This window comes from Nelumbo nucifera, chromosome 3, assembly GCF_055504915.1.
Source record: "Nelumbo nucifera cultivar China Antique chromosome 3, China Antique-T2T, whole genome shotgun sequence".
NCBI lineage: Eukaryota > Viridiplantae > Streptophyta > Magnoliopsida > Proteales > Nelumbonaceae > Nelumbo > Nelumbo nucifera.
In genome coordinates, this window is record NC_142651.1 from 94,495,482 (window position 1) to 94,523,125 (window position 27,644).

The following is a 27,644-nucleotide window of genomic DNA, read 5'->3' on the forward strand; positions in this document are numbered from 1 at the left end:
AAAGGGAAATATTATGTTCCTCAAGTTTTTCGAGGAAACAGAACTCTCATCAAGTTAACTTTCAAAAAGAAGGCAGAAAGAACACTTTTTTTTTTTTTAACATTTCATGAATTATCTGCAGATATCCATAATTCAATTTGCCATATGTGAACCAAATCCAAATGGCTGGTTGTATAAGGTTAAATCTGTACTAAAGACTAATCAACACATCAACTCTATCACCCCCACGAGCAGGGGTGTGGTCTTATCTACAGGTTGGTGCCAGGTGGAAATCTTCAGTTGGCCCACAAGTACTCCTTCGATATTGATAGTTACCCGCATTCAAAATTATGGGACCTGTGTCCTTTAACATAATAGTCTTCTCCTGAAAAGAGCATCAGCAACTGTAGAAAACCATGGAGTAAACAGCTTCCAAATTATTACAATACCCATTCTCAGCTGTTTCAGAACTTTTATCTCCCTAGTTGGGTCAAGCAGGCAACTGAAGCTTCGCATTATTTTTCCAGCTGCAATACAATCGGACGGGAATTAATTTTAACTTGAGCTCATTATAGGATGATGAAGAAGTTCAGAGGGTTCCAACTTAGGTACCTTATGAAGTAATAATAGAAGAAATCGGCATAAAGAGCTGTCTGGACAAGACCTGAGATGGCAGCTGAAATAAGACAGAAATAGAAGGGGTCACAACATAGCATGCATCAACAGTCCCATCAAGTGGAGAGTCTCTCAACTTCATAAAAATAAAAAGAGAAAAAAAAAAGGAAAGAAGGCACTCTTTTGATCTTTGTAATATAACGTACATATCCATCGACTGAAATGCTTCTCTGTGAAGTAACGGTAAATCCAATTGAGGATGTAGAATGCACGATAAGCCCTGTAGGGAAATATACAAAGATTAGAAACTTACCATAAAATAGAATAGTAGTAAGTAGTTCATACTGCATAATTTCTGTTTATTTACTGTTTCACATCACCTCACCTCGATAACCTTTTTCTCTTTCACTACCTGAGGACCACTAGAAAAATAACATAAATGTGCTGTCTCAAATGCAGCTTCCATTGTACTAAACTTGGGGGAAGGGCTTGTATGGCATCTAAAAGTTAAGTAATGCCTAACCTTTCCCCTTTTCATGAAAAATGTGGCAAAGCACTAGTTATTTATTTTAAATATGTAATACCTTTTAACAGTGGTTTTAAAAATAACGGAGTGGCGAAACAGGATTCATGTAGCCGACCCCATATAATTGGGATAGGGCATGGATGATGATGATGTAATTAGGGGTTACAAATGGGTCGGATCTGAAGAACCTTTTATCCAGAACTTTGTATGTGGGTTCTGATATGCCTTTATACTTTTGTCAATCATATACATAATCCCATCTGAAGGAGGATAGAGGATGGAACGCGAGGAGAGAAATGAAAGGAATTTCAAGTTAGCGGGGAAGTGGCAATTGGATCTGGCGATCAAAGCAAAAAACTTCATTTTCGAACAGGGGTGGATGAAAGGTAAAATGTACCTGAAAATTAGAGAAGGTAACAGGGCTATGATTTTGCTACCAGAAGAAGCAAGTTTATGGCTGAAAGGTTTTGTCGATGGAACAGTTAATAAGTAAGAAAAGAAGGTTCGAAAAACTCCATGGACTGCTCCAGAAAAAGGTTTGAGGCGGAGTTGAGACGGAATGCAAGAGGTTGGTTTATTACAGTAACAGAGCATTCTCTAACAAAAAGCAAATGATTTTGTGTGCCAGAAGGTCCAAAGGAGCAAGGATGGGTACAGTCATTCCTAATGGAAGTTGAAAGGAAGGTGAGAGAAGAATGTAGTAGAAGTCCCAATGGAAGTGACAGGGCCAAACAGCATACACCGGGGGAGTAGCAAGATGCAGAATCCTCTCTGTCAAGAAATTCAGTCGCAAGCTCAACAGAGAATCAGAAAATAATGTTGGAAAAAGGGAGAGGACCTTGGGAGCGCAGAATGGTCTTAAAGGCAGATATAGTGGTGAAGGATTGGACAAAGGTGTTAGATGCTGTTGCAGAGAAGTTGGGGCTAGAAGCTGATGCTATGTTGCTGCTGTTTGCCAAGGAAAAAGCTATCCTTGATGTAGCTGACGGACATTTAAGGTTTAACACAGTGAAAATAGATGGAAGATTGATACAGATTAAAAAATGGGTCCCAATCTGCAATAAATTTGAACCAAATGAAGGCAGTTTTATGGTGAAACTGCTAGGACTTCCCTTTAACCTATGGAATGAATCGATCTTGGAGAAAATTGTTAAAACCTTGGGTGGAGCCCTGGTGGAGGTAAATCAAAGGAGCTTGTGTGCAGTGGAGCTCAGGGTGGCACCAGAAAACATGCCCCAATCGATCGAAGTTCTCTCAGCAGGCGTCTGGTATCGTGTCTGGCTGGCTTCAGGAGTTGAAGCGTCGCTTTGGGGAAGACGAACAGAGGTAGGAGGTGAAGGTGAGGTGGCAGGCTGGAGGACACATGGCTCCCAGGGAGAGGTGGACAGATCTGGCGTGTGTGGTAGGATTAAAGAAGTGGAACAGCCACAGGAGATAAACCACATCCAAAGTCTTCCAATTAAGGCATCAAATTCAAATTTATTTGAAACAAAAGTAAAACAAATGGGTAGACCCTCTTATGCAGACATGGCCAAAAAAGGAAAAGGACCAGTTGGTCTCAACCGGGTGGCTGTTTCTGAACCGGTGGGGAGAACAGGTGAGCCAGACGCTGGACCGCATGAGTTTTTAAGTGACCCACATGACATCTTAAGTGGTCATGTGGGTCAGGAAAGAAAGGAGTTGATAGACGAGATTTCCATTCTATCATCGTCAAGAAAGGGGACAACTGAAGTGGAGAAATTACAGAGGCGGCGAATAGGAAAAGAGGCTCAGGAAATTTCTCTAAAATGGGTCTCTCAACAGGACCAAGAAGAGCGGTTTCACCATGTAGATGATCACCCAAATCCACGCTACTTGAGGCACCGGCTAAAAGAAAGGGAAGAGGAAGTTCAAGGTTGGGTAGACTGCAGCTCAGAGGAGGAAACTGCAGATGATGTGTCTAGTCTGGGAAATGAGGGAGACGAAGGGATCCGAGAAGAACAAAGTAGGGAGACTTTAAATCTGCAACGACTGTTTATGGGTGACCTGGTGGGAGAACAAAAACAGGTAGCAGTGGTTCGGTTGGATAAGAAAGAGACAGTTGATAGGTTTGACCATCTCCAGCAAGGTGGGGGGGCGGGGGGGAATCAATGCCCAAAAGTGAACAAGCCTTTACCAAGGTTAGCGTCAGAACAAGAAGCCAACAGGGAAGTAGCTCAAGTGGACCTAGATCGAAACAGGGGTACACCACAGAGGGGTAAACAATTGAATCAGGGAAGAGATCCTTGTGTTGCCTAAATGACGGGAAAGACTTCTCACCAAAACGAGGAGATAGAATGCTCCAAACACCTCATACAGGGAGTGTCAGCCAATTGCCCCCTTGCTCTTGACCCTCAGCTGAACCCGGGTATCTCTGTAAACCCTGTCCTTTCAGTTTTTGCTACTGATGAATGCTCTGTGTCTCTTGTTCCAGATTCTCTTCCCATCCCAGTGTTGGAAGCCCATGTTCAGAAGGCCACCTCAATGTTGCAGGGGGAGAAGGAAGGGGAGGAATCAGTAGGGGAAACAAGTAGGGATAAAAGAATTTGGGAAATCATACTAACTTTGTGGAATAAAGCGGGTGGCTGCTCCATCTTGGGGTTCCTCGGGTGGAATAGTAACTTTGTGGAGAGAAGAAGTGGTGATAGGGTTGGAAGAGTTAATAGGTAGTAACTAATGTAAGGTATGGGAAGGACCTTGGTGTGTGGGAGAAGATTTTAATGTAGTGAGATTCACAGGAAAAACCAACAACCCTAGGTAGAAAGTGACTACCAGTATGAGAAAATTCAATATGTTTGTGGATTCCTATGAGCTCAAAGAGATCCTGCTCCTAAATAACAACTTTACATGACCTAATCTTCAATCTAGACCAATCTGCTCCAAGCTGGACAGGTTCCTGTTCTTATTAGACAAGGAAGAACATTGGAGAAATGTGACATCTAGAGCACTCCCTAGACTCACTTCAGACTACTGGCTCATAGTGTTGTGTAAGGAAGAAATAAGAGGTGATGCTCCTGCCCCATTCAGGTTTGAGAATATGTGGTTGCTCCACCAGGGTTTACTAAGAAAATCAAGGACTGGGGGCAATTTAATCCTTCAATTAACTGGGAGGAGATACGATTCCACAAGAAGCTTCAGTACCTAAAAGCCCAGATTAAAGAGTGGGACCTTTTGAAGTTTGGAAGACTAGAGGAAAGAAAGCAAATTTTGATGGAGCAAATCAAGGATTTGGACTCGAAGGAAGAAAGGGGATCCTTCGGAGAGGTAGACAGAGAGAATAGATGGAGTTTGAGGAAGCAATTGGAAGATCTATTGCATAAAGAGGAAATAAACTAGAGACAGAAATCTAGGTGTAAATAGTTGAAGGAGGGAGACAGAAATACTAGATTCTTCCATTCTGTGGCAAATGGTAGGAGAAAAAAGAATTTCATCTCCAAACTGGAAGTTGGAGTAGTCAAATCCCACCCGACAGAGATAGCAAAAGCCTTTGTTAATCATTTCAAATCTATCTTTAGAAGGCCCTTAAATGAGAGGGTTTGGTTAGAGAGTTTGGAGTGGCCGAATTTGGGAGAAGAAAATAGGAAGTGGATAGAAAGAAAATTCGAGCTGGAGGAAATAAAGGAAGCAATGTTTTTGATGGACAGAACAAAAGCTCCAAGCTCAAATGGTTTTACAATGGCTTTCTATCAGGACTGTTGGGAAATTTTGGAGCACGATCTAGTGTCAGACTTAGATGAATTTTATAGAAGGGGAGTAACTCATCCGGATTTGAACCGAACATTCATTGCTCTAATCCCAAAGAAGGAAGAGGCATCACAACCGAAGGATTTTAGACCAATAAGCATGGTGAATAGTCTGTACAAAATAATTGCAAAAGTGTTATCTCTTAGGATTAAGGAGGTCCTCCCTACTATTATTGCACCCAATCAAGGAGCATTTGTTCGATCAGATCTTGATTGCAAATGAGAGCTTGGAGAGTTTTAGGAAATCAAAGAAGCATGGAGTGGTTTGCAAGCTAGACCTAGAAAAGGCTTATGACCTAGTTAATTGGTACTTTTTATTGGAGGTGTTGAGGGTTTGGGGATAGATGGTGCAAATGGATTTGGGGCTGTGTTAGGAGTTGCCACTATTCCATTCTGGTTAATAGGACAGTGGTGGACTTCTTCCCTACTTTGAGAGGAATAAGGCAAGGTGACCCACTTTCCCTCTTTTTGTTCACTTTGATTGCGAATGTTCTTGGGAGATTGATTCATAGAGCTAATTCGAGGAATTTACTAAGAGGATGGAGAGTAAGAAGGAAGTTCCACTTACACACTTGCAATTTGCAGATGATACAATTCTGTTTTGTGAAGGTGGAGACATAAATTGGATTAGGAACCTAAAATTGGCAATACATCTCTTCAAGCAAATGTCTAATCTCAAGGTGAACTTTGATAAGAGTTGTATTGCGGGGGTAAACATGGAGGAGAGGGAAATAAGAGTTTATGCAGGTGAGTTAGGTTGTGCAATTTTGGGTTGGCCTTTGAATTACTTAGGCCTAGGACATAATCCCAATAAAGAAAGTTTTTGGAACCCGGTGGTGGAAAGATTCGAGAAAAGACTTGCTTCTTGGAGGAAGAATTATTTATCCTTGGGAAGGAGGACCACTTTGATTAGGTCTATCTTAGCTAACTTAACTGTTTACTTCCTGTCAGTGTTTAAGATTCCAACCAAAGTCTCAAACATGTTGGAAAAATTAATGAGGGACTTCTTGTGGGAGCCAGGAGAGGAGAAGGAACATAGGGTGGGTTGGGAGGTGGTACCTAGAAAATAAAAAGCCTAGGAGGTCTTAGGATAGGGAATATTAGGAAAAGAAACATGGCCTTGCTAGGGAAGTGGTTGTGAAGATTTCCTTTGAAAAGGGACAAATTGTGGATGAAGATAGTGGCTAGCATTCATGGGCTAGAGGACAATGGCTGGGATCCTAGAATCTTGGCAAGAGCTACAGCTGCATCTCCGTGGAAAGCCATCCATGATATACTTCCAGCTTTCTCTCCTTGGATTAGGTATGGCTTGAACTCAGGTAACCTAATAAAATTTTGGAAACAAACTTGGGTTGGGGATTCCCCTTTGATGGAACAATTCCCCTCTTTGTTTGCTCTGTCAGACTGAAGAATGAACCTACTTCTTCCTTCTTAGTTCCTTCAGACTCGATTTCTGGCTTTGGGTGGAACCTAAGCCTGAGAAGGGCCATTAGGGATACAAATTTGGACTGCATTTTGACATTCTTAAACATCCTTGATAATGTATTCCTGGACCCCACTAAGGCAGATATCAGAATTTGGACCCCCTCCTCCTTGGGTGCCTTCTCCTGTGCCTCTTTTTTTGAAACCTTAACTCATCCTCCTGCTCCTCTTGGGTTGCTCTTCCCTGCTAAAGAGGCTTGGAGTAAACCCATTCCTCCTCGGGTTGGTAGTTTTTGCTGGGAAACTTTCTTGGAAAGAATCAACACAAGTGACCTACTTCAAAGAAAGAGACCTAATTCTTGTTTATCCCCAAGTCAGTGTTCTCTCTGCAAGGTTGATGGCGAAACTGGCTACCACCTTATGGTTACTTGCTTGTTTGCTAAATCTATTTAGGAGTGGGCTTTATCCCTTTTGGGGTGTAATTGGACTCCCCTCTTGAATGTCCAAAGTCTATTCTCTTCGTCCTTCAGTTGGCCTAAGAAAAGAGGGAGGATTATGTGGATATGCATTAGGGCAGCAGTTTATTGGTCCTTATGAGGAAGCGTCTGGATTTATAAAACTGAACTTTGATGGGAGTAATTTTGAAAATCCAGGACTGTCTGGGATTGGGGGTGTCTTCAGGAATGAGGAAGCGTCTATTCTGGCCTTATATTCAGGCCCAATTGGAGAAGGGGACTCTCTCAGGGCTGAGATCTCTGCGGTTTTGGAAGGAATCCAAAGAGCAAGACAATTGAACATAAGAAGATTGGTCCTTGAAGGTGATTCGGAGGTGGTGGTTAGATGGCTAAAGGAAGACAACACTACCATGTGGAGCTACAGTAATGAAAGGAAAAGGTTCAAATGGTTTGCTAGGGACATTGAGGTGAAGTACAGCTGGGCAAAAAGAATGCCAACACTTCTGCTGATGGGTTAGCTAAGCAAGGGGTGGATAGGGTGTCTTTGTTTTGGGCTAATTTCTAATATACCTCTTTGTGTAAATTGTTGTTGGGGAGTTAAGTCATTTTACCTCCCCTATATTTTGTAATTGCTCCTTCCTAATTTAATAAAGCTGATTGTTATTGATAAAAAAAAAAGGATCGGATCCGAAGTCCAATCCCATTTTTGTTGGATACAGATATCCCTATTTCGGATTTTTGGATCAGATTCCGATCACCCCTGTCCAATCTGATATATATGTTGTTTATTTATTTATATAATATATATGTTATTTTGCATTTTTGTAATTTTTTTATATTATTTATTTTTTATAAAAAACATGTATATATATGATGAAAATAGTTGAAAAAATACTTGTATTTTTGTTTTCTTTATTTAAACTGTTATATTTTCTTTTCCTTTTAATAATATTTTTAAAAAATAAATCAGAATGGATCAGATTCAGATATTCAACATCTGATCGGATACAAATTCGAATCAGCATTCATGAGATCCAATTGGATCGGATCTACAGTGTATTGGATTGGATTCGGATATTCCCTTATTCAGTCCAATCCAATCCGTTTGCATCCCTAGATGTAATACCTTTTATCCATCAATTCATTGTAACATAAATCAAGGTTCGTGCACAAAGAGATAAGTCACATCTAGGAGAGATCATCTAGACCAAAATTCACATAATCTGATGACCATCTGATTTATCTTTTATATTTGGAAGGTTCATACACAATGTTGAACATAACATGGTGAAAATATCTGATCAAGCTGATTTTCAATGTAGGCACTCTCCAACGTAGGACCCATTCACTGGAATGGAAGAAAAAGAAAACCCACAAATATTAAACAAAATAAAAAAGAGAAAGACCGTTAAATTGTCAGTCCTTTGCATCTTCTCTTGTTCTCTTGCTGCAACCAACATTAATCCTGAATCTCCTCCCCTCCCACATCCCCATCCCCATCCCCAAAAACATGTTTTAGAACCCTCACTCTGCAAATTGCAACATATAGCTTCATCCCACTTATGATGCATATGAGAATATCATATCTTAGTTGACTTTCTCCATTCTTATGTCCTGTTGGGACTACCTCCGTGTTTCTATAAATGCATTCATTTCTAATTGTATCTTTCCAAGTCTTACCATTCATCCAACTCAACATTCTCATTTCCACTAAATTCATCATATCATAACCTGACATTTGATGACATACAACATTTGCAGTCTTGTCCGAAGCTGGAGTATTTTTGTAAATGTTGGGCCTGTTTGGTATTCTAGTGTTAATTTTGGGTTTTTGGTTGTTTCCTGATTGCTTGGGAATCTTAGTAAGTTATTAACTCAATTAGAAACTTACTACCATTAGTGTCACCAGTCTTATAATTTATGATACAGGAACATATCTGTTAGGTTGTCTTGTCCTCTTGGGCATGGCAGCTTCTCTTGGGACCTAAAAAGCCCCAAAATTCTCCCCACATACAATACCTTAAACATGTTATGCACATTTTCCTTTACAACATGCCAAAAAGATTTGAAAATGGCCATGTTGAACCAATCAGGACCCAGTGCTTTTTTTATCAATAGGATCCAGTGCTTTATCACCATTAATTTCTCTTAAAGCTTCCTTTTTTTCTCTTTTTCTCTTTTTTGGTGAAAGCTTCCATATTTCTTCTTCATAAAATCCATTTTTCTAACTACCTTACAATATGTTCCTTCAACTTGCAGTATTTGACTCTCTTTTTTTAAGGCAAGTACAGTATTTGCCTCTCTTGTCAACACTCAACACCTCTCCTTTTCTAACTTGTCCAGATGCATCATCCTAACACAGCTTTCTTATGATCATCAACCCTCCAAAACACTTATTTTTGTTTCCACTCTTTCAACAATTACAACTTCCTTATTACTTCAAAACCTGCCCTTTCATCCACTTGAAAATTTCCCCAACTTCTTTCAAACAAAGCAATAAACTCCAGGTTTTAAAACCACATGGTTTCAAATCAAAAAGATTGAATTCCATGATGAATCATGAACTCATTTTTATTTGTGATAGCACTCAGATTAGATGTTCGTATATGTTCAGATCAGAAGAAAGAGAAGGAAAAGAGAGAGAGAAGGAGAAGAAGAAAGAAAAGAAAAAGAAGGAGAAAAGTCACAGCTGAACTAGAGAGAAAAATCAAATCCCTCTAGTCGGCCCTTCTTTTATTTATACTCTTCTAAGATATACAAGGATTACCATTGTGCCCTCACTTAAGTGAGGGCCACATCAGCTGAGTAGTACATATATAACTAAACATAAAAGGACTGTACTACCCTTGTACAACCGACTCTAACACTCCCCCTCAAACTGGTGAGTATATGTCATATAGTCCCAGCTTGTTACATATGTAGTCCACTCTTCCCCAATTCAACCCTTTGGTAAACAAATCTACCCATTGATTTCCTGTGTTCACATATGCTGTACTTACCACTCCACTAAGCACCTTCTCACGTTCAAAGTGGCAATCCACTTCTATGTGCTTTGTCCTTTCGTGAAACATTGGATTAGAGGAGATATGAACTGCAGCTTGGTTATCACAGTATAGCTTCATAGGAGTGTCAATCGAGTATCCCATCTCCTCTAGTAGATGCTTCAACCACACCAGTTCGCATGTCGTGTGAGCCATAGCCCTATATTCAGCCTCTGCACTACTTCTTGCTACCACTGCCTGCTTCTTAACTCTTCCATGTCACTAAGTTCCCACCAAGAAAAGTGCAATACCCTGTAGTGGACCTTCTTTCAGATATGGACCCAGCCCAATCAGCATCCGTGTATCCCTCTATCTCAAGACTTCCTCCACTCTTATACAACAAACCACGACCTAGAGCACCCTTCAAATACCTCACAATCCTTAGGACTGCCTCCCAGTGTGGGATTCTAGGATTCTGCATAAATTGACTCACTACACTGACCGCAAATGAGATACCGGGTCGAGTGATGATTAGGTAATTAAGCTTACCCACCAGCCTTCTGTATCTTCCCGGATCCTCAAACTCCTCACCTGTATCACTACCCAATCTAACATTCAGTTCCATAGGTGTTTCAATTGGTCTGGCACCCAACAACCCTGTTTCTTTTAGCAAATCAAGAACATATTTCCTCTGGCACAGATTAATACCATTCTTGGACCTTGCAACCTCTATCCCTAGGAAGTATCTTAATTTGCCAAGATCCTTTGTCTAGAAGTGATCATGTAAGTAAGTCTTCAACCTGTCAATTCCTAGTCCGTCACTACCTATGATAACAATGTCATCTACATACACCACCAAGAGAATCTTCCCAGCATTTGATTCATAGCTGAATACGGAATGGTCAACCTGACACTGTTTCATTCCAAACTTCTTCACCACTTCACTAAATCTCCCAAACCATGCACAGGGAGATTGTTTAAGTCCATAAATAGCCTTCTTAAGTCGACATACCTTCTCACCCTCCCCCTAAGCAACAAACCCTGGTGGTTGCTCCATGTACACCTCCTCAAGAAGATCACCATGTAAAAAAGCATTCTTGATGTCAAGCTGAAACAAGGGCCAATCAAACATAACAGCAAGAGAAATCAGAACACGAACTGATCCAATTTTGGCAATCGGAGAGGTGTCTGTGTAATCAATACCATACTGCTGTGAATAACCTTTGGCAACTAACCGAGCTTTCAACTGTTCAACACTTCCATCAAGTAAGTATTTAACTGTGTACACCCACTTACAACCGACCACATGCTTACTAGGAGGAAGAGTGGTGAGGTCCCACGTATGAGTACGAGTCAGGGCCGAGAGTTCTTCTTCCATTGCTTGGCGCCACCCTAGAGAATTGAGGGCTTCCTGGACATCCTTGGGAACAGAGACAGAGGATAACATAGAAACAAACTGTCGATGGGAAGCCAAAAAGTGAGATACAGAAACATAATTGGAAATGGGATGGAGAGTGCATCTGCATTTACCTTTCCGCAAAGCAATAGGAAGATCAAGGTCAGAACTTGGGGTTGGGGCTGGGGTGGGATCAACTTCCGAATCTGTCGACGGTGACAAAGCTAGGGGAGGAGCCGATGCCTAACGATGTGTATACACTTGCCGGATAGGCGGTCCTCTCTCAGGTAGCTGCACTGGAGGCGAAGAGTGGGTCACAACCGGAACAAGAGGAACTGGATCCTCAACAAGAACTAGAAGAGGGGGTGATGGCAATAGAGGAGAAGTACTCGACCTGGAGAAGAAAGGAGCAGACTCAAAAAATGTAACATCAGAACACACAAAAGAATGCCGAGAACGAGGGTTATAACACTTATACCCTTTTTGAGTCCTAGAATAGTCAAGAAAGACACACTTAGTGGATCTAGCATCTAACTTGTCCATTCCAGGCCCAAGATTCTGAACGAAACACACGCATTCAAAAACTCGGGGAATAAGGGGAAAAGGAGACAACGTGAGAGACAGAACAGAGAAAGGAGACCGACATTCAAGGAGAGACAAGGGCATGCGGTTAATAAGAAAGCAAGATGTAAGTACAGCATCACTCCAAAAGGGTTTGGGGACATTCATTTGATGTAAGAGGGACCAAGTAGTTTCCAAAAGGTGACGGTTCTTTCTTTTAGCCACCCCATTTTGTTGAGGGGTGTAGGTACATGAGGTTTGATGGATAATGCCATGTCGTTCCAAATATTCTTGAAAGTGTATGGAAAAATACTCACGACCATTATCAGAACGAAGAATTTTAATATGTACACCAAATTGATTGCGAATTTCAGCATAAAATTTCTGGAAGATAGAAAACAATTCACTCTTTTCTTTCATAAGGTAAAGCCATGCCATCCTTGAATAATCATCAACAAAAATTACAAAGTACTTGTAACCAATATAAGACACTACTCTGTTTGGACCCCAGATGTTCGAATGAACTAAAGAAAAATGACTCGATGTACGACTATAGACTCTAGGACTAAAGGAGACACGATGATGTTTCCCAAACTGACACGACTCACAATTTAAATTAGAAAGACGATGCAATGACGGAACAAGTAACTGAAGAGCTCTAAGAGACGGATGACCAAGTCTGCAATGCCATTGATAAGGGGAGAGAGATGACTAAAGAGTTGTTGCCGAACTACCTCCATCAGATAATACAGTCCACAAGCTTCATGCCCTCCACCAATCTTCATCCCCGTCTTGAGATCCTAAAGCACACAAGAGAAAGGGTAAAAAGTTATTGAGCAATTAAGAGACTGAGTCAATCTACTAACAAACATCGGGTTAAAGGGAAACTTGGGAACATATAAAATTGAGGAGAGGGATAATGAGTCAGTGTCAACATTACCAACACCACATATGGCTGATGTAGAGCCATTGGCAAGAGTAACAGATTGGGAAGTGGAGGACGGAGAAATGGATGAAAACACACCTGGAGTTCCAGTCATATGATCGGAAGCTCCAGAATCTATAATCCAACGGGAAGATGTGGATGCCAGACAAGTCGTACTTGTGTGTGCAAGGGTATCTGTGTTCTGTTGAGATGTACCCTGAATGAACCGCTCATACTCATCTCGTGAAACACTCACCATCTCCTTTCTGGAAGCATCTGTAGATGTAGTGGGGATCTGATCAGTGACTTGAGATTCTTGTCTTGAGATGCCACCATTTACAACTGCATGATTTGCCCAGGTTGAAGGTGGGCCATGGAGATCGTAGCAAAAAGTTGATAGTATGTCCCTCCATACCACAATGAGTACACTTTCCCTGAGTATTACCACGTCTCCTACCACGGGCTCCCCCCGAGTCTTGTCCTCCAACACGACCACCACCACGATTATACATTCCACCACCACCACGACCATGCTGACCTCCTCTACCACCACACCTCCCCCTCTTGTAACTGCAAATGTAGACCTATCTGACATAGTGGAAGTCTCTGTGGGTCCAACTGAGATCCTCCGAAGACGAGCAAACACTTCCCCAAGAGAGGGAAGAGCAGATTCACCTAATATCTGTGCCCTTACGGGTTCATACTCAGATCTACTAAAAATCTGGTCACATCCAACTACTCTCTCTATTGTTGTTGAATTTTGACATCAGGTGTAAGAGGATGATAAACATTCAACTCATTTCATAAATTTCTCATACTGGCATAATATTCCTCAAGACTCTGATTCCCTTGTTGCAGATTAAAGTACTCTTGGTACAATTGGTAAACCCTAATAGTGTTATCTTGTCCAGAATATAGTTTCCTTGCATGATCCCAGACTTCCTTGGCTGTATCTAAAAACATGAAATTCACACTAATTTTGGACTCCATGCTGTTCTATAACCAAGTCATAATTTGAGCATCCTCCTGCTCCCATCCATCATATCCCGGAGAATCAATTGGGGGTTTATCTTCCCTCACATGTTTCACTTTCATTTTGGCTTTCAGGAAAACTTCAACAAACTTAGCCCAAGGGACATAATTCTCACCATTTAGTTTTATAGAGGTCATCTGCACATTCAGATAATCAGAAGGCACCATCACACTTGATTTGTATTCATTGTTGTCTCCCATAACTGCACAAAAAAATAGTGGGAAGTTGTACCACTAAATTGTTACTCTACTGCCCTAATAAATCACCACACTCCACACGAATGACTGAACACCACTAGGGTTCCTAGTACCAAGTTTCGGCAGCAACACTCACAACTATTCACCATTGTTTCAGCAACAATATTCACAACTGTTCACCACTTTTAGCAACAGCACTACTGTTGCCGTTTACTGTCAGCACTAGAAACCCTCACAACACACCTCACGAATAATATTTTCAGTTCTGCAACATATAAAAGAAACTTGCTACATACCACAACTTAGTTCGAAGATCATGTACCTGTCGAGTAAAGGGTACCAAGTCTGCACTGCCACCATCACAAAACCAGCCCTCTTCGAATTGCGAGTAGAGGGTTTTCTACCAACCACACAAAACCACAACGACTACACTCATTGGAGGCATGGAAACCCCCAAAAGGAGAAAACGACCAGTCCTTTTCTTTCTTTTTGGAAAACTCTCTAAATATCAATGAGAATTCTGCAAAACCCTAGAGAGGAATGTGAAGAACAGAGAGAAAATGAGACAATTGATCTGAACTGATTATCGTGGCTCTGATACCATGATAACACTCAGATTAGATGTTCGTATATGTTCAGATCAGAAGAAAGAGAAGGAAAAGAGAAAGAGAAGAAGAAAGAGAAGAAAAAGGAGAAAAGTCACAGCTGAACTAGAGAGAAAAATCAAATCCCACTAGTCGGCCCTTCTTTTATTTATACTCTTCTAAGATATACAAGGATTACCATTGTGCCCTCACTTCAGCTGAGCAGTACATATATAACTAAACATAAAAGGACTGTACTACCCTTGTATAGCCGACTCTAACAATTTGTATCCAATATTTTAAAAGGTGTGGGAGACGTGCCCTCCAGGCGAGGCACCTCCCAAAATGCCCTGAGGTGTATGCCAGAGGCATTGATACCTTTGAAGCGTATGCATCAGGTGCAAAAGACATACACCTCATACACCTTTTTCATGAGGCATGCTAGAGGTGTATGCCTTATGCATATCTCATACAAAAAGACAAAAAAAGAAAGGGAAGGGAAAGAAAAAGAAAGGAAGAGAAGAAAAAAAAGGAAAAAAGAAAGAAAGAAAAAGGGAATGGAAAAATAAAGAAAAAAAGAGATCCTCCTGCCCCCGGACTTAACTTTTTTGTGCTAGGGGGGGGGGGGGGCTTGCTCCACTCTGGCTCACTCGCGAAAAATGAAGAAAAAAGATATAGATATCCTCCTTCCTCTTTTTCCTCCCCCTCCTCCTTCCTCCTCTTAAGGAGGCCTCCGCATTTTAAAAACATTGTTTGTATCTAGTGCTTGAGAATTCTTCTTTTCTCTTTTTTGATGTAGATGGAACCCTCCAGAGGATTTTGGAAGCATTTTTAGCACCTCTTTTTCTTTCCACCAAAAAAGAGAGAACTTTATGTAGAGCACAAAAGCAACATTACCATATGCATTAAAAAATTAAAAAAAACAAAGCAACATAACTATGAATGTTTAGGAAGAAAGGAATGCCAAAATCTTTAAAGAAAAGAATCAGATGAAAGGAACACTAATTAAAAACATCTGTGAAGGTAGCTTATTGGGTAAAGATCTTGAAAATATTTTCCCCTTTCTTCATTAATGATATCATTCGAAATCGGTAGATTGTGACAGGTTGATCAGAAATTGCCATCGCAAATAGGGTAATCATGGGTGTTCAGGTACCTATGTAGTAGTTAGAAATAGAAATGGCAATATAATTAGCCGTATTAATTATTATCTAGCCCTATTGGCAATAGTGACTCTACAAGGGCAGAATCGACGGCTGTGTTTCTAGGGCTTAGACTGAGGAAATCCCTATATTACAAAGACTTTGGTGGTGGAAGGGAATTATAGGATTATTATGAGCTGGTTTAAACATAACAGTACATGTTCTTGAATGTATAGACATGCTAGAAGGGCAGTAAACACTAAAAAGACTGCCTGGGGAATTGAGAGTAATTTTTAATTGGATTCAGACATCAGCTAACAATCTATCCGATGCTCTTTTTTACAGAAAAAAGAAAATTTCATTAAGAAAAAGGAATACAAGAATATGTTACAAGTGATCACCAAAGAAGAAAAAACATACAAGCAACATCAACTCTTCCATACCCACTAGAATGACAACTAAAGATCTAATTTATAAATTAAATTCCACATGAAAACAGCCCATCTATCTTCAACAAGTTGCACCATCCACTGACATCCCTAGTCCAAGCATCACATCAGCAGTCACATCAAAAAAGAGAAAAAAGATTTTAACTGTAGACTGTACAACATAGTCAATATCCCAGACTATCAACACAATCTATCTGATGCTCTGGCAAGAGGAGTCATAAGGTATCAACTATATTTGAGGGCATGTCATTGTTAAGCTAAAAGTTGCAAACAGTGGTGGATGGTAGATGCTAGCCCAATCATAGTGGTGCTTGGCATAATTGTGACTGTACAACATTCTTTTATCTAATTATCAATAAATTTGTTTCTTACCGATAAAAAGAAGGGTTAAAACCTCTTAACCTCCTTGCATTGGATTATGATATGAGGGGTTATTCTTCCTCTGCGTTACACAAACAGCAAATGTTCTCCATCAAGGGGTGCAGTTCACAATTCAATTATGAGCGGAACAACTTTTGGTTGAAGATGACTCCAATGTGGTGGCAAGGTTCAAAGTATCGATACAATACGCATATCGGCCGTATCGTATCAGTACTTAGAAACGGCCGAAACACCTTTTTTTTAGTTTTTTTTCAAAATTTGGTTTTTTGGGAAGCTTAAAACGTGTTGGGGGTCCGAAACACCTGGAAACAGGCATTTTGGACCGTATCTTTTTCAAAAGATACGATACGATACGCCCGATATGGGGTGTATTGTATCGATACTTTAAATCATGTGTGGTGGTAGGGTGGTTGAAGAACCCAGAGCAAGCTGTGTGGTGGTATAAGAATGAAATCAAGAAATTTAAATGGCTGACACAAAATATGCATGCAAGAATACAGTGGGTGGGGAGATCAGAAAATGCTCTAGCTGATTGGTTAGCCAAGCAAGGGGCAAGAAGGGAACAATTATTTTGGGCCCAGCTGTAATTTGTTATTTAATCTTTTTGTAATGTAATCTCTTTGGGAGAGGCTGCAGCTCACGCCTCTCCAGGGATGCTTGTATCAGTTTCGAATCTCTGAATTAATAAAATTCCTCATTACTTATCAAAAGAAAATGTTCTCCATCAATCTACCCCTAGACATGAGATGATTGATGGTTAATATTTTGTCCCAACAAGAAATGAAAAAATGAATTTAATAAAATGATTTTTTTGAAGATAAATAAAAAACGTTTATTAAACAAATAAAGAAGATACAAGGGAAGGTGATAAGCAATCATCCGAGGAGAAAGAAACAAACAAGAAAACACCCAACAAGATGAAACAACAACCTTACAGCCCAAACCAACCCACACAAATGATCCTGTTCTTATCCATCTTCCAAAGACAATAATCTTCTGTCCCTACTTGGATTTTGACTTGCTCAAATGCTCCAGTAAAGCCAATACATTATCAGCCTCCCAGAGTCCTGGTCATTCATATGCCTTCATAATCTAGGGGGCCACACCACCTGGCCATCCATCACCTTGTAAAAATCCTTTATAAATGCTACTATAGGTGGAAATGGAAAATATGTCAGGAAATTCTGATAGCAGTGGATGCTCCTGATACCAAAATGAATTGAGATCCTTCACCAGGCCTATATCTAATTTTTTAAATTAATTCTTGCAGATCTGTTTTTTGCCCTTCATGTGCATGGGGTCCATATGGTATGACAACAAGAGAAGATACCCAATCAAAATATCACCGGTATTTGGAGCCAATAACCTTCCTCCATAACGTTTCCTTCTAAGCTTCAAATCACCATAGCCACTTTGCTAAGAGAGATTGGTTTGTCATCTAGAGTAAACGTAGCCTCTATCTTTGGAAGTGCATAGTTGGGAAAAAATCCACCAAACCAAGTGATATTTCATTTGCCATTAAGTTTGTCTCAAGGGAAATCTTGCCCCATTCTCTAAAGGGTATCACTTACTGAGGCAGGGATGGAGAATAGAGAAAAATAAGCAGTCTTTTTTTTTTTGAGAGAGAGAGAGAGAGAAAAGAGTAACTGATTGTATTTAGAAAAAAAAAAGGGGGAGTACATGAGATGATGTACAAGAAGAGCCCAACTCAGAGATTACAAAGGTAAAATTCTGTCAGTAAATAAAGCTTCTCTGTGAGCACCAGACTTGGCTAAATTATCTGCTAAAGAGTTTAGTTCCCTAAGAACCCAGATCAGTTTAACAGTCCAGGAATCCAAAAGACCTCTTGCCTCGGTCAGATAGTGAGCCAATCTCAAAGGTCCACTGTCCCTCTCCCCTAGCCATTTTATAGTGTTAATAGAATCCTCTTTAATGGCTAGAGCAGTCAAACCCTTCACTTTGGCTATTCCGAATCCTGTAAGCACTGCTAGAACCTCAACCTTTGGGGAATCAACAATCCCAATAGGACTGCTGAAAACCCACCAGTCCAGGAATCCAAAAGACCTCTTGCCTCGGTCAGATAGTGAGCCAATCTCAAAGGTCCACTGTCCCTCTCCCCTAGCCATTTTATAGTGTTAATAGAATCCTCTTTAATGGCTAGAGCAGTCAAACCCTTCACTCCGGCTATTCCGAATCCTGTAAGCACTGCTAGAACCTCAACCTTCGTGGAATCAACAATCCCAATAGGACTGCTGAAAACCCACCAAATGCTTCATCTCTTCCTCTTTCCTTTCAATAATGAAACTAAGATTTCTTGAGGGACTAGGGGATGAACACAAGATTGCCACCGCATCCAGCTGAAACTCATTCAAAGAAACTACTATAAACTCCAAAGAATTCAGAGTAAATGTATCTTACAAGAAAAAAGTTATCCATGTCATCTTGTGTCCAAATTGGAAAAGGACAACAAAATGAAGCTGCAATGATGCCCTAAATGAAACAGTTATAATCCCTAGATAACTAGCTCCATCCATCTCAAAGTCTTACCATATGGGATTCATCTAGTGAATTTAAGTGTTTAGGATTGGCCAAAAAGCGTAACTTGGCTAATAGTCCAAAATCAGAAAAGATAAGATTTACGAAATAAAGAAGGATACCTGGGAAAAAAATAAGAAATTTTGAAAATACAAAAAGGAACATAAAATAACAAAATCACAGGGCAAAGTACATACTTGACCTCTTTTAGATCTACATTTACACCAACTAAAACTATGCAAGTATTATGGTATCTTCACAATGATCAATTACATCAGATTAACTAACACAGGGGAACTGATTTATTAAATGAAATTATTTCGCAAATCAAATTAATAATATAATAACCCTACTTACAAGGCTAATTATCAAGTTAAACAAAATATGAACTACACTTACGCCATGTGAGACAACTCAATACCCAAACAACTGTGATAAAACATTAGAATAAATTCCATGGTAACATTTTAATCAAATTGCAACACTACCCAAAACGCAGTGGCTACCACAATATTATTCACTTCAAAACAGAGGTCAAGCAACTAAAGAAATGTCAAATGCAATACCCAAGAAAGAAAACATATTGTCCTGTTAAGTTGTCTACATTCCCGCTTCTCTGCAGCAACACTAACTGGGGAAGAATTGCAACTGCCTCCAAATATAAAGAAAATGCCCAAAAGACCTGCACAAGAATCATAGCATATATGAATGCACATTCCGGTGCAAATCTTTTTACAATGGAGATGAACAAGAGGTAAAACTGAAAATATATATATATATACAGATGACAATGAGAGATCAAGAACCAAGGTTGCTAAACAGTTTTTCCTTTCTCTTCTTTTTCCTCCAGTGGTGAAAACAATCACTATGTAACAATTAAGTAATGCAACAGCTGAAATTGAAGAGAAATCAAGGAAAAAGAAATTCAAACTTTGGGAAGAATATAGAAAGTTGACCTACAGTAATTGTTGGAGCCCACATATCCATCCACTAAAGGAGAGTCCATTAGGTGTTGTCAGATAGTCATAGATACAAGTTACAATAAGTTTTATTACTTGGTAAAAATCAATATTATTATTTATAATAACTTTTTTACTTATTATGTAGACTAATGCTCATAATTACTCTAGTTATGGTAAAACTGTGATTTATTGTTTTTGGTAATCAGGTTTCTTTGAAATAAATTTGGATATGTTTCTTACTTGCTTTAAAGAGTTTGTGTGAGATTAGAAGTTTCTTTCATGTTAAGTACTTTTAGGGAACCTTTTTCTTCATCATTTTGGATTTGAATTTGTTAGCTTAGGCCTGGCTTACCCTAGAACTTTATAAATCTATTGTAAGGCTTCACCAAAGATACAGGTTGGGTTTTGAAACAAATTTGAAGTGATTTGATTGCGGTACTGAGAGATATGATCTTCCTTTTTTTCTCTCTTCTTCTCTCTTTTCTACCAATTCTAAACTTCCCCTCTAATTCTCTCTCTTAAGCTTGCATTATAATCTGAAATCTCTCTAACATCAGATCTAAATGTTTCAACCAAAAAAGCATCTTTCTGAACCTTCCATTAAACCCATTCCAAATCTGAAACAATTTCCTCCCTTATTTTCAGATCTAACCCCTCCCTTAACACCATTGACAAATCTATAGCACAACCCCTATCAAGGCATCTTGATATTCTAGTAGAACAATTTCCACAAGTCCTTAAAATATTAATAGTCCAAGAAATACAAGCTTTAGGAACTTTGTTCTTATTTTAATTGGAACAGGGAATAGCATGTAGTGATAAAACATGACCCCCCCCCCCCCTCTTATAATATAAATGCAATTATTATATATTTAATTTGTTCATCTTTTATACATTCTCTTCTGTAAATAGTGAAGATCCGTAACAAATTAATGGTGGTCTTATATAAAATAAAAAGGAACGGGAATCATATGACATCCTCCCACCCACCAAAATCATGAGGTGTACAATGCAAAGAGGAGCAAAGTTCAGCTGTGAATTCAACTTGACTCAAACTTATTCCAAGTTCCCAAATCCCAACTATTTTGGTTATATTCAAATTTTGGTTTATTTTACTAGATGATTATGCCAATTTATCCATTCACTAAATAGCAATTGTTTCAATTCATACCATATGGAAACTTGCTTTCGGACTTAAAATGAGCCCCCTGGTTTGTCCCAATGTCCTTTGTTAATGGAATAAATTTCAGCCTAAAACCCCATGACATGTCTGACATAGGCCTTATAGAATATACACATTCTAAATTAATAAAAATTAAGGTTGTTAGACAATTATGCCCTTTAGCTCCAATCACATTGATATACCTTTTTGACATTTATTGTAAATGAATAAAGTACATAATTGATTCATGTCATTGTGGTGTGTTTCAGTGTAATACCCTTAAACTGGACACATATGAGACTTGTGTTAGTTTAGAATCTTTACAACCGTTGGATAGATCTGGGGAGATTTATCCTGCCAAGGCTGACACTAATGTGCCACCAAGTTGGTTGGGGTGGCTTGTCTCAGCTACCAGGGTGAGACCTGAGGTGCATGCAGTGTGGGTTTTCTTGAAACCCTAAACTGGACCAGAATTCCAGTATTGCCCTGGACCTTGGAGATAGATGGGCAAAACTGGAATGTTACACCTGACCCCTAGACTCGATTATGATACTACACTATGTGTCGGATTGGGCTGTCTTTGATATGCCAATCAGTGAGATCCTTAGAGGGGTCAAAACCTGGGTATGTTGGGACAGTCCGAGAATTCATCTGAGTGGGTGATCATAGTGATAGGATCAACCCCTTTATCTGACAAAGTGAATGATCAGGGATGCACTCTTTCTGATGGAAATCAAAACTGCCGGTAGTCGATTTCAACTGTTGAAATTTGTTTTTTGCAAAATATATTTATATAAAGATATACATATATATTATGGTTTCAAAAGGTTTGCAAAAGGTTTTAATTCCCTGGATCCATGTGAGTAGAGAGTGCAGCACTTTACCTTACAGCCGAGGGAGAGGTCCTCTCTTGTCGGGCAGTGTTTGATCATTATGGACTGAGAGGTTAAGTGTAAGACCATTGAGGGTAATACCTGATGGGCTAATCTTGCATCTGCCCACAGTCCTTGGGTTTTCATAAGGTGGCTAGATGCAAGGACCACTTAGTGTAAATGTTGGGCCGATTAAGAGCCCATGGTGATGGACTCAGGGATTCACTGTCTCCTTCAGTGAATTCGGCCAGGCCTTGTAAAGGCTGGGCTGAACCCATGTGGCTGGTGTGTAGGTCAATGTTTGGGTCCCACACCATACAAGGATAGCCAACTGGGCAGCAGGTTGAGAGGTTAAGTGAGCACATAGACTTAATGGGCCTAAAGCCCAATTCGAACTGGCTTAATAAGATTAATTAAATATGGGTGGTTCTGGGATTTAGATCAACAGATAGGATAAGGGATTATCCCTATCCATTTAAATAGTCCACATCCAAATAAATATTTGGATTAGGAAACTCCTAATTTGATAAGGAAGGTTGATCTTTATCTACAGATAAGATAAGGGATTATCCTTATCTCTTAAAGAGAGTTCAAATCCAAATAAAAGATTTGGATTAAGAAACTCCTAATGAGATTAGGAGAACCTCTCTTTAAGGCTATAAATAGGAGAGCAGGGTGGACCTCAAAGACAACTTGGTTCGCAAATCACAGAGAGGAGGATCTACAGTTTGACTGCTCTTGCCTTCTGCTCTTTCCTGCTCTTGCCGCCCCTGCCAATTCGATCTCCACCTGTGGGAGTGATCAAGAAAGGTTCTTGATATTATCTTTTGGTAGAAAAGATAATCTGAAGTCGTGCTCACCAGCCCTCCATCACATTCTTGCTGAAGAATTCGGTTCTTACTGAAGAATTGTCCTGTTGATTCTACTTCATCCTGCACCGTGTCATCTTTGGTGGAAGCAGTCTTTGGTTTTTCTCCTTGGGCGTGAACACCTTTGTTGGGAGTTATTGTTACTTCATATCAGGTATATCCCTCTCCTCCCTTTTGGTTTCAGATCTGGTCCGGTTTGGTTTCAAGATTGATCATTGAAAATGCAGTTTTCTAAAATAGGGAATGCGATTCCCACATGGGAGAGAGAAATTTTTGAAATTTCGCCCAACCTTCCTGTAGGGTTCGGCCATCCATATGATGGATCTCTCATCCCTTCAAAGGCCTCGTTTGGTTTGTGGGAATTGGGATCTGGAATCGGAATTGGAATAGGTTATTATGATTCCAATTGTTTGGTTGGGTGGAATCAAAATCCCATTCCCATTCTTGTTGGAATGGCATTCCCCCATTTGAGGGAAGGGTCATTCCCTGCTCCTCCCTTGGGAATGAAATCACATTCCTGCTGATTCCAATTTTCATTCCCATTCCTGTCAGAACCAAACAGACTATGGGAATAGACCATTCTGATTCTGATTGCAAAGGATTTCGATTCCGATTCTAACTACAAACCAAATGGACCCTAAAATGTAAACAACAATCATTAATTGGGTTAAACACCAATGGAAGGTGGTGCATACTGTATAGAGCTGGTATGGACCACAGGATTGGACATGTGGCTAATATAAAGGTACCATAATCCAGTGAATGTTTTGGATTTGCCAAATGATTGGTACATATGATAGAAATAATGCCTGTGTAGGGTGTAGGATGTTCCCTACTCAACTCAATTAGGATATCTAAGTTCTAGAATTAATGATGATGCAGAATTTATGTTGGGAGGGGGGGTGGATTCAGTTAGGTCAGTGAATGTCAAAATTAGAGCAAGAGAGGGGCATAATGTCAAACTGTAGGTAAGAAGGGGTGAATGACCAATGACATGTGGCGAGAGGGACACTGGTCCAAGGTTTTCCACATGCTACAACAACGCTTGTAGGGAATGCGATTCCCACATGGAAGAGAGAAATTTTTGAAATTTCGCCCAACCTTCCTGTAGGGTTCAGCCATCCATATGATGGATCTCTCATCCCTTCAAAGGCCCCGTTTGGTTTGTGGGAATTGGGGTCTGGAATCAGAATTGGAATAGGTTATTCTGATTCCAACTGTTTGGTTGGGTGGAATCAGAATCCCATTCCCATTCCTGTTGGAATGGCATTCCCCCATTTGAGGGAAGGGTCATTCCATGCTCCTCCCTTGGGAATGAAATCACATTCCTGCTTATTCCAATTTTCATTCCCATTCCTGTCAGAACCAAACAGACTATGGGAATAGACCATTCTAATTCTGATTGCAAAGGATTTCGATTCCAATTCTAACTGCAAACTAAATGGACCCTAAAATGTAAACAACAATCATTAATTGGGTTAAACACCAATGGAAGGTGGTGCATACTGTATAGAGCTGGTATGGACCACAGGATTGGACATGTGGCTAATATAAAGGTACCATAATCCAGTAAATGTTTTGATTTGCCAAATGATTGGTACATATGATAGAAATAATGCCTGTGTAGGGTGTAGGATGTTCCCTACTCGACTCAATTAGGATATCTAAGTTCTAGAATTAATGATGATGCAGAATTTATGTTGGGAGGGGGGGTGGATTCAGTTAGGTCAGTGAATGTCAAAGTTAGAGCAAGAGAGGGGCATAATGTCAAACTGTAGGTAAGAAGGGGTGAATGACCAATGACATGTGGCGAGAGGGACACTGGTCCAAGGTTTTCCACATGCTACAACAGTGCCTCCCCCCACCCAAAAAAAAAAAAAAAATTTCTGGGCAGTGAGCTGATGAATTGATATCCGATAGTTCAAAACAACTTAAATCTTTCTTGATGACATCCATCATCAATAACAATGTCATACTTACCAAAGCTTCAAAAATATCTAAAGAAACCCATCTGCTTCTGCAAACCACAAACAAGTTAAATAAAAAGAAATAGGGAAAAAGGTTTTTCAAAGTATTAGAGCAAAAATTAGAAAAAAGAAATAAATGACTAAACAAATGTATTAGATAACACAGAAATTCAAGGATTAAACAAAAAAACTCAACCCAAAAAAAATATCATACTAGAAGATTAATGCTTCATAAAGATGAAAGGAAAAGCCAATGAGTCAAAAATTTAAGAGCTACACACACAAAAAAAAATACATATGAAGAAACCATAATTGGGAAAACAATAAATACATTAATGACTTTTTTAAGATCATCTTTGGACTTTGGTTTGAGAATAAGTTCATCTATTAGTTCCCACATTGGATTAAAAAAAACGCATTTGTGGTGCATTACTTGTGAGCATGCTCAAGGGATTTTTTTTTTTTTTTGGAGAACAGGTAAGTATCATTTCATTAATAAAATAAAAAACCCTTTGTACAACCAGGCCACATTTATTGGGCAGAGACTCCAAAATGCAACACAAACACACATGAATATGTGAATACCTAACCAGCTACATTTATTTTATTCTGTGAGTGTACCAGATGAAAGGGTTCTTTTTTAGTTTCTTTCCTGTCTCACTAATTATAGTTTTACTGTTTGCAGTGTCCATCTATTTGTGATCAACAATTAAATTATTTTTTCCATTTAGTTTTATGAAGAATGGTTAGCTATGTTCGTGGTCCTAGATTGTCCTTAGTAACATGTTGGAGAGGCATAAACTTTATATATTTTGGGGTTCAATCTTGGATTAGCTACACAAGGAAAACATTGATTAGATTTGGATGCATATTTGAAAGTTTGTTTTGGGCCCTAGTTCATGCTTGGACATTGTTGTGATGAGAATTATGATTGTCATACTCTCTAAAAACCAATTCATTGGAATTCGGGGTTCTTAATTTCTGCTTAAACTATCATTACAAGTATTATACAATCTCACAAAAACTAGATGTCAGAAAGCCTCTTTTTCCATTATTAATAAGTTCCGCTATAATGAGGCCATGATGATCACATTTTGACAAAGAAAAAACTGGAATCCGTTCGCACTTTACATGCTAAATATAAAACATCAGAAACTCTTCCAAACGATAGATTATGGGTTTCTGACTTTTAACAAAGACAACAAGTGCTCAAGACCTCTTTTAAAGCAGCCGTCTTGTCAAGTGTCGAATAGCAAAGAGCAAGCTTTTTACTACAAACCTGGCCTACAGATAAGCTAAGACATGCCGCCCGGATCAATGTACTATAGTTAATCAAAGCTTCAATTTACCAAGCAACTCCAGATAAAATGAAGTGAGAAAAATCGTCCACAGAAACAGAGATAGGAAAAAACAGATGGCGGATTACCTCCTTTAATGTGAATTGCTCATGAATAAAAAGCGCCAAAACAAAGCTAACGAAAACCAGAATATAATGCCGAAAAGTGTCAAGCTCCTTGTCATAAGACCGCTTAACGACGCGATGACTTCGCATGCACCACACAATCGCTAGAGAACTCGCTACGAAGACCACCTTCATCACAGTGTTGTAAACAGAGATGAAGTCGGTGAAGAGATCCAAGTACCGAGACAGGAACACCAGCGCGTACAGCTCCTGCGTCTTGAGCGAAATCCCTAATTGCAAGAACAAGATTCGAGAAGAAGAAAAATTCAGCTCTACCACCTGATTCAACTTAACAAAAAACCTAGAAAACACTGAGCCGAAGACCGTAATTTCCAGTCCAAATGGAGAAATTTGCGTCACCTGAACACGATTTGGTAGCGTAGATTTTGAGCAGCAGCACCAGAATACTGATCAAATGCGTCATATCGCCTGCAAGTCGAAAGATATTCATGGCTGCAGAGATTGAATCCACAGGTTCCGTGCCCAATATTTCGAAAATCGAAAGTGAATGAACGAAAAACGTCAGAAACGAGGAAGATTGAGACTTCTTCGAGACTAGAGGTAGAGGGAGGATGGGGGAATATAGAAACGTTGCGCAATTCGCATTGTGTGCTTTTTCTTCGTACAGAGTGGGGGGGAGTGAAGAATCTGACGTGGCGCTGGAACAACGGCTCTTGCCCCGACGGAAGCCAAACTCAATTTCCACTACAATCCCGGGAAAACATTTTTATTTTTTTACTTCATTAAAGAGGGAAAAATATCTTATGCTGTTAACTTAGATCATCATTGATAGTCCCGTACCCCCAACATGTAGAACGTTGATTTATTGAGATCTTAACCCTCGGAGGATTGGAAGGAGAAAAGTAAAAAACCTAGCGAGGGGTGCCCGTACTAAACACGGGCGAATAATACAGAATAATTGAAATAGCAAAAAATGAGAAAATGAATAATATATAGGGAGAACGATGGTTCAGCCCAGGGTCAGAATTTGTAGGTTCAAAGTACTGTTAAATAGTTGCCAGTTCGAAATTGATGCCAATTTACGGCAGCCTTGATGCATAGAATGTGGATTGTTGACATTTTGAATATTTATAGATCTGAAGTGAAAATAAAAAATCTGCATTGGGCCTGAAATCTATTTAATTTCTTTTATTACAAATATAATGTTCATGCACAACTCTTTTAGCGTGACCTTATTACAAATATATTATTCATGATGCAAGTAAAATGAATAGGACCCAATCCTGGAAATGTAAAACATGAATAAATCAAACAATATAATTACGGTTTGGAAACTACTAAGGCACATGGTAGCAATATAACTCAGTCACCCCAGGGCAAAATATATTGATTATGCAAAGTTCTAATGGCCTTGTCCGCTTCTTCAAAGGTTGTATATTTTATGAAA

The 27,644-nt window shown here is 39.5% G+C and overlaps 1 protein-coding gene across 1 annotated transcript; it reads right to left on the reverse strand.

The window, feature by feature from the left end:
- Positions 1–122: 122 nt before the first annotated feature.
- On the reverse strand, positions 123–26,910 carry LOC104586560 (ER lumen protein-retaining receptor A). Its single transcript, XM_010243833.3, has 6 exons — positions 26,597–26,910; positions 26,201–26,466; positions 19,509–19,624; positions 801–874; positions 592–655; positions 123–506 (listed from the first exon to the last, which is right to left on the reverse strand). The coding sequence occupies exons 1-6, from the start codon at positions 26,685–26,687 to the stop codon at positions 470–472; spliced, it is 648 nt and encodes a 215-aa protein (XP_010242135.1). The 5' UTR covers positions 26,688–26,910; the 3' UTR covers positions 123–469.
- Positions 26,911–27,644: the final 734 nt, after the last annotated feature.